General features: G+C 35.6%; 1 protein-coding gene across 2 annotated transcripts; it reads left to right on the top strand.

The window, feature by feature from the left end:
* The first annotated feature begins 278 nt into the window (after window positions 1-278).
* LOC131059719 (respiratory burst oxidase homolog protein F) lies at window positions 279-6,480 on the top strand. Of its 2 annotated transcripts, none has more exons than XM_059216990.1 (14): window positions 279-1,257; window positions 1,395-1,554; window positions 1,824-1,872; window positions 1,990-2,073; window positions 2,484-2,897; window positions 3,023-3,409; window positions 3,536-3,631; window positions 3,728-3,843; window positions 4,036-4,138; window positions 4,226-4,302; window positions 5,003-5,297; window positions 5,438-5,566; window positions 5,654-5,732; window positions 5,991-6,480. In XM_059216990.1, exons 1-14 carry the CDS (start codon window positions 402-404, stop codon window positions 6,101-6,103), a joined length of 2,958 nt encoding a protein of 985 aa, XP_059072973.1. In that variant the 5' UTR covers window positions 279-401; the 3' UTR covers window positions 6,104-6,480. The 2 variants fall into 2 exon arrangements, with proteins under 2 accessions (XP_059072973.1, XP_057848724.2); XM_057992741.2 differs by having other exon boundaries at window positions 1,960-2,073.
* Window positions 6,481-7,232: the final 752 nt, after the last annotated feature.

Genomic DNA, 7,232 nt, shown 5'->3' with positions numbered 1-7,232 from the left:
CACAACAATTGATACATGCTCAACTATTGGGTCCTTTCCCCTATGTGATATTCAGTATTTTATGCTTTTATTGAAGTCGGCGCACGCCTGTTTCTTTTACGTGCATAGTGGTAACCAACAAACAATTTAAAAATTGAAACAAATATGAGCTGTAAACAGTAGTAACATAACCGACACTTGTCTAGCTGTCAAATACGAGAGAAAGTTGAAGAACGTCTCTTGGAAGGCCATACAGGTGCCGTTATATCGTGGTCGATTTGTTTGGAGGGTAGCAGTGACCGACACAGTCGGTTACGCGCCACCGATTAGGCTCGCGATTTTCGCATGAGCGGACAAACCGAGAGAACACGAAGAAAGAATGAACAAATGAAGGAGAGCAAACTAAGCTAAGCGTTTTGGGGATGGGGCGTCCAAGTATCGAATCCCGCCACGAGTCATCGGCCCCTGCGAATATGTGGAATGTAAGTGTGATAAATACTATGGCATCTGTGCAGGCCGATCATGAAATATCAAAGAATAGGAGCTTTGCATTGGATTTAGGGATTGAAGAATGTGATAACAATCATTACTGGCCGATGAAGCTGGATGAAATCATGGCGCAAGCTGGTCAACAAGCCGACATTGTACTGGATGTTGATAATGATCGGAATAATCTTTTGAATGAGCAGGAGTGGGATGGTTTCGGCAAGAAAAATATTCGTAACACTGGTTTGTTTTCACCTAGATTGAAGCAGCCTCTGGGAGAATTGAAGGCGGTGATGCTGGATGTTGATAATGATCGGAGTGGTCTTTTGAATGAGCAGGAGTGGGATGGTTTTGGCAAGAGAAATAGTTGTAATATTGGTATATTTTCACCTAGATTGAGGCAAAATTTGGAGGAATTGAAGGCGGTGAAGAATCTTTCGCATGAGCTTAGGAGGGTGAAGACCTTTTCTCAGGAATTTGTCAAGACGGAGGCGAAGAAGTTGAGTAAAACTGCGACTTCTGTTGGCTCTAAAGTTTTATCGGTTGGAAGCCCTGTGAATGGGACTGCTAAGCCTCCCCGGGCTTCTCCTAGGGGGAAATTACTCGGCCATCAGAAATCTGGAGCGGAAAATGCTTTGCACGGATTAAGATTTATAAGTGAAACGAGTGAGAAAATGTTTGCAAATGCAAATGCAGATTTTAGTGTGTTTTGGAAAGTTGTTGAAGCGCGGTTTCAGAAGCTTGCTTTGTCAGATGAATTGCTTTCCAGAGCTGATTTCGGGGCTTGCATTGGTAATGAATATTGTGTGGCTTTGGGGTTTATTGTGTGTGTATGAGTGTGGGGTTTGGGGATTTCATGAATTCAATGCGATTCAGACATCGAATTTTGGTCCCTTTATTTATGTGATTGATTTCTCGTTTTAAAACAGGCATGAAAGACTCGAAGGAGTTTGCATTGGAGCTTTTTGACACCTTGACGCGAAGGCGTGGTTTACATGCGCAGTCGATTAGTAAGGAGGAGCTTCATAATTTCTGTTTGGAAATTTCTGATCAAAGCTTCGATTCTCGACTGCAAATTTTCTTTGATATGTAAGAAAATAAAGTGAAAATTTTAAATGCAAAATACACTACTATTTGTGCATTAAGAATTCCAGCAAATTACATATTACAGTAAAGATTTGCTCTAGATTCCAGGAACTAAAGTCTCCAAGTTTAGGTTCTTTTCCTGTGGATTTTCGTTAGGATGGATATGGAGGCTTTATGCTTCAGCTTCTCTCAACATACTTGAAAATACTGGTGCATATTATAATTTTCTTTTAGAAAAATACGAACGGTCAGTAAGATCGAAATGTGTACAGGTGTGATAAAAATGCCGACGGACAAATATCAGAAGACGAAGTTAAAGAGGTAAAAAATCCCGCTATTTAAAAAAATTTCATATGAACGCTGGAAATTGGCCAAATTGATAATTAAATTACCTGTTTTTAATCAAAGATTATCATGTTGAGTGCATCGGCGAACCAGCTTTCAAGAATTAAGGAACGAGCAGAAGAGTATGCTGCTTTGATAATGGAAGAGCTGGATCCAGACAATAGGGGCTACATTGAGGTAGCTTATATTAATTTTCTAAGCTTTTCCAAAATTTGGCTGAAAATAAACCGCACATTGTTTTTCATTGGAGGTATAGATGTTTAAATAACAACTAAATTCTGGCCAAACAGTGAACAGGTGGCTAATTGTTATTTAGAGCTTTGATGTCCTCAATAACTGTTATTTAAATGCTAAATATTCAGTTTAAACAAAAAATTAGGTTGGATGTACACATCTTTTTTTGGAGCTTTGGTTGCTCTAATGAAGAGTCTTCTCAATGAACATGAGAGGAGAAATCCCAAAGATCTCTTTTCCGAATATTATGAACTGTGAAGCGTTTTTTCCATGTACGGTCTTTTCAGAAACCCCTCTTTCAGTTATTACGACTGTGGATGCCTAACATTTTTGTGTTTTAAACACTCTTTCAGCTATGGCAACTGCAAACATTGTTGCTGCAAGGCTCAGCCTACGGTAAGGAAAGTCACACTGACATCAGTCGGAACTTGACAGATGCATTGGCTGTTCCAAAGAAGAATCCGATGCAAAGATTACTGCAGAGTGCCAAATATGTAGTGGACGAGAATTGGCAGCGGGCGTGGGTGATGGTTCTCTGGTTCGCCGTTATGACTGTGCTTTTCGTTTGGAAATTCATACAGTACAGAAACAAAACCGCTTTCAAAGTAATGGGATACTGTTTGTGTACAGCCAAAGCAAGTGCAGAGACGCTCAAATTCAACATGGCGCTCATTTTGCTCCCCGTTTGCAGGAACACCACTACATGGCTTCGCTCCACGTTCTTAGGATCCATTATTCCTTTCGACGACAATATCAATTTTCACAAGGTTTTTGATCTTCAAATATAATTCAAAGTATACTTTCTCTCATAAATCTTAAATACAGCATACCAGCCTAAAAATTACAGCTAAAAATGATGTTGATCTATTGTTTAAATTAAAAATCCATGCAGACGATCGCTGGAGCCATTGCTGTAGGCGTTCTCCTTCACGTCGGGAATCATTTAGCCTGTGATTTTCCAAGGATTGTTAGCAGCAACGAGGAGAACTATAATCTCTATCTGAAGCAATACTTCGGCAATAAAAAGCCTGATTATAAGTATTTTTTAAAAAGTGTAGCAGGAATAACAGGCATTGCTATGGTTGTTCTGATGGCGATCGCGTTCGTACTCGCAACCTCCTGGTTCAGAAGAAATTTAGTAAAGCTTCCCTGGCATCTTAATAGATTGACTGGATTTAATGCCTTTTGGTACTCGCATCATTGTTTTGTCTTGGTTTACATCCTGCTTATTGTTCACTCCATTTTCCTTTTCTTGGCCAAAGGTTGGACGCGTAAAACGGTAAGAACGTTTCGTTTTACGTTAAATCCTTTGATAAATATGAAGAAAAATACGTTTCGCGTGTTAAATGCTTAAAAATGAATGAAATCCAAGGATCTGAGCATAATTATTAGTTTATATGCGCAGACTTGGATGTATATTGCCATTCCTCTGCTTTTATACTGTGGGGAGCGCACGCTAAGAACGTTTAGAGCAGGCAAATATACCGTCAATATTGTAAAGGTTGTATGTTCTGCCATTTTTTTACTGTTTTATCAGAGCTTTTAGCAGCAATTACAAGTAATAATTAATGTAATTTTTGTTTTGGGGGCTTTGCAGGCTGCAATTTATCCCGGAAATGTTCTAGCTTTGCACATGTCTAAACCTGAAGGCTTCAAGTACAAGAGTGGAATGTATTTATTTCTTCAGTGCCCCAGAATTTCCCCATTTGAATGGTAGTCTCTTAAATACAGAACCTTGTTTACAATATGATCAATTCCACATAAAAGATTACTTTCTCAATTTTTCTAAAATAGTTTTTCCATTCATAGGCATCCCTCTTGCTAGCACAACCTTGTTTACAATATGATCAATTGCACATAAAAATTACTTTCTCAATTTTTCTAAATTAGTTTCTTCATTTATAGGCATCCATTTTCAATCACCTCTGCTCCTGACGATGAATACATAAGCGTGCACATCAGAACAGTTGGAGATTGGACCCTCGAAATGAGGAGAGTATTTTCAGAGGTAATTGTTTTAGCTACCGTCCACCTCACGCTATTTTCCATTCCATTAATATTAAGCTCTAATTACAAAATGTTTAAATTATGATAGATAATGAAACCACCTCTTGCTGGAAAAAGTGGCCTTCTCAGAGCAGAGCGCATCTCACCAAATGACGCAACATTACGGTAAACAAGAAAAATCATTTTTTTTAAATGGGCTCCTTTTCGATGACCAAATAACATAATATACAGAGAATTGATTGTTACGTTTTTTTTGACTTTTCCATTTATAATAATGAAATATAATTTCTTTTTTCAACTCGTTTTTCTAATCTATTTTTTAATTTTCTCTTTTGACTACTAAATCATTTAATATATAAATAGAAATGTGTTTACATTAGCCAAACATCTTATTAATTAAAAATGATATACTTACACAGATCCTTCACGACAGAGATTTTTTGAGAAAAGATTTTGAATATTTCCCGAACATTTAAATCATTATTACTGTAAATATGCGCTTGTATAAAAACTTTACCTAGCTCCTACATTGTATCTGGATATAGTTTTTTGAGTTCCGAATGTGCTACCTTTTTATTAAATTTGACTTATACAATGACAACTTTGCGTTTGAAAAATGTGCTCCCTTAGAAATAGCCTAATTTAGGGTATCTTGCAACATCACGTACTAGTTTTCTGGGTCGTCTCTTTTTTAATTATTACCCAGAGTTAGGCCCATGTTCCCCACGTATACAACTATATCCACACCAAAAGTCCAAGTTATGAGAAGTTTTAAAATAAGCCCCGCGTACATTTATTGATGATAAAACAGAATCTAAATCTGAAAGAAATAAAAAATTAATAGCACGATGGGCAAAAATCGCAGGTTTCCAAAGCTTAGGATCGATGGACCTTACGGAGCTCCAGCCCAAAATTATAAGAAATATGACGTCGTCCTCCTGATTGGCCTTGGAATCGGGGCTACTCCTTTCATTAGTGCTCTCAAGGACATTTTAAATAATACCAAGATTGCAGAACAGCAATGTAATGAGTGGAGTGGCTCTAAAAGAAAGAAGGCTCGAGGTCCCACGTCTGCTCATTTCTATTGGGTCACAAGGGAGCAAGGTTCATTTGATTGGTTTAAGGGTGTCCTCAATGAAGTTGCTCGGCTAGATCACAAGGTATCATACACTCTCTTCAAAATATTCTAACAGAAATTATTTTGTAGAAAAACTAACTAAAATTTGGATGTAAATTTCAAATTATTCTAACAGAAATTATTTTGTAGAAAAACTAACTAAAGTTTGAATGTAAATTCCAGGCAGCCATAGAAATGCACAATTATTTGACAAGTGTTTATGAAGAAGGAGATGCGAGATCAGCTTTGATCACAATGCTACAAGCTCTGAATCATGCCAAGAATGGTGTTGATATTCTTTCAGGAACCAGGGTAATTATTATTCTCTTTAAACTTTAAGAAAGGAACCATAACATGTGCTCCCCAAGACTCAGAATCTTAATTATTATTATTATGCAGGTCAAAACACACTTTGCAAGACCGAATTGGAGGAAAGTCTTCTCAAATGTGGCTGCTTCGCATAATGGCGCCAGAATTGGTAATGTTGCTTTCTTTGACTTAAAACATCTCTGTCTGTCTTATTTTGCTTAGAGTCTACACAAAATCATTTTTTATTTGCCAAATTTTATTTATTTTGACTATTGAACTATAATATTTAAGTAGAGTGCACATGGATCTCAGATAATTCAACTATTAATGAACGTTGCAGCTACCTTACATTGTTCTCTATTCATTAATTCCAATCATAATTATTTACATCGAATATTTCTAATAACGACAAGCTTGATGGGTGCAGGGGTTTTCTACTGTGGACCATTAATTTTGGCAAAGGAACTAAAGGCCTTAGCTAAAGATTTCAATTACAAATCCAATACTACCAAGTTTGAATTTCACAAAGAAAACTTTTAGTGTAGACATTTTTTAAGGCAAACTAGATGCATATATTTCAATGGTTGTACCTTTTTGACTTTTTTGTGAAAGAAAGTTAAATATATTCTATTTCATGAATCGGACAAGACAAGCGCAGAGTTTTGGCAGCTATCCAAGGTTAAGTATGAGATATGATACCATCCCCCGAATTAGTGGGAATGCTATGTAGAGATCTTGTATATATTGTCGAAAAAGGAGAGATGTAAATTGCAGATTCTTTCAAAGTAATTGAATATTTATTGTATTTTAAGGCCAACGTTTGGTCTTATAAACAATGCTTCTTGAAGCGATTGTATTCGTCAAGCTTTGTATACTCGGAAGAAATTATTCTTTTTAATTGTAAAATTCCATTTAAACGGCTCGGCTAATTACTTCTAAGAGATTTAAGCACATTTAATGTGTGGGTAACACTAATTTGGTTCCATTTTAATCTCTTGCTACTATCTAATTGGCGAGACCCAAAAACTCGAAATAGTTATGATTGCTTGTAAAATTAGATGTTTTTCCTTAAATCTTTTAAGCACATTTAATGCATGGCTAACACTACCTTGGTTCATTTTAATTTCTTGATACCACCTAATTGGTGAGACCCAAACAACTTAGAATATGTTGTTGATTGCTTGTAAATGTAAATGTTTTTTCTTAAATCTTTTGAGCACATTTAATGCATGGCTAACACGAACTTGGTTCATTTTAGTTTCCTGCTACCACCTAATTGGTGAGACCCAAACAACTCCAAATACATTATCAATTGCTTGTAAAATTAAATGTTTTTTCTTAAATATTTTTATTTATATATTAAACTTAATTGATTTGCAATAATTTGCAAAATTAGTCTTTTTTTTTAATATTTAATATTTGAATTAATAAATATTAATATGTAAGGTGTGAAATGTTTTTTTAAAGCATTTTCGTTGTTTTAATTAGTAAAGTATAATTTACTATTGTAATGATGAAATTTGTATTTTTGTGTTATTTCTTATCATTATTATGAGAGAATGTCTTGATATATTTGTATGTCTACATAGTCAAGTTTTTCATATTTGATGTTATCTTTTATTTAGACAAATTTTTATATCTTTCATCCTTATTTTTCATTTTTTAAGTT

Source organism: Cryptomeria japonica, chromosome 3 (genome assembly GCF_030272615.1).
Source record: "Cryptomeria japonica chromosome 3, Sugi_1.0, whole genome shotgun sequence".
NCBI lineage: Eukaryota > Viridiplantae > Streptophyta > Pinopsida > Cupressales > Cupressaceae > Cryptomeria > Cryptomeria japonica.
This window is presented reverse-complemented; position numbering and strand designations above follow the sequence as displayed.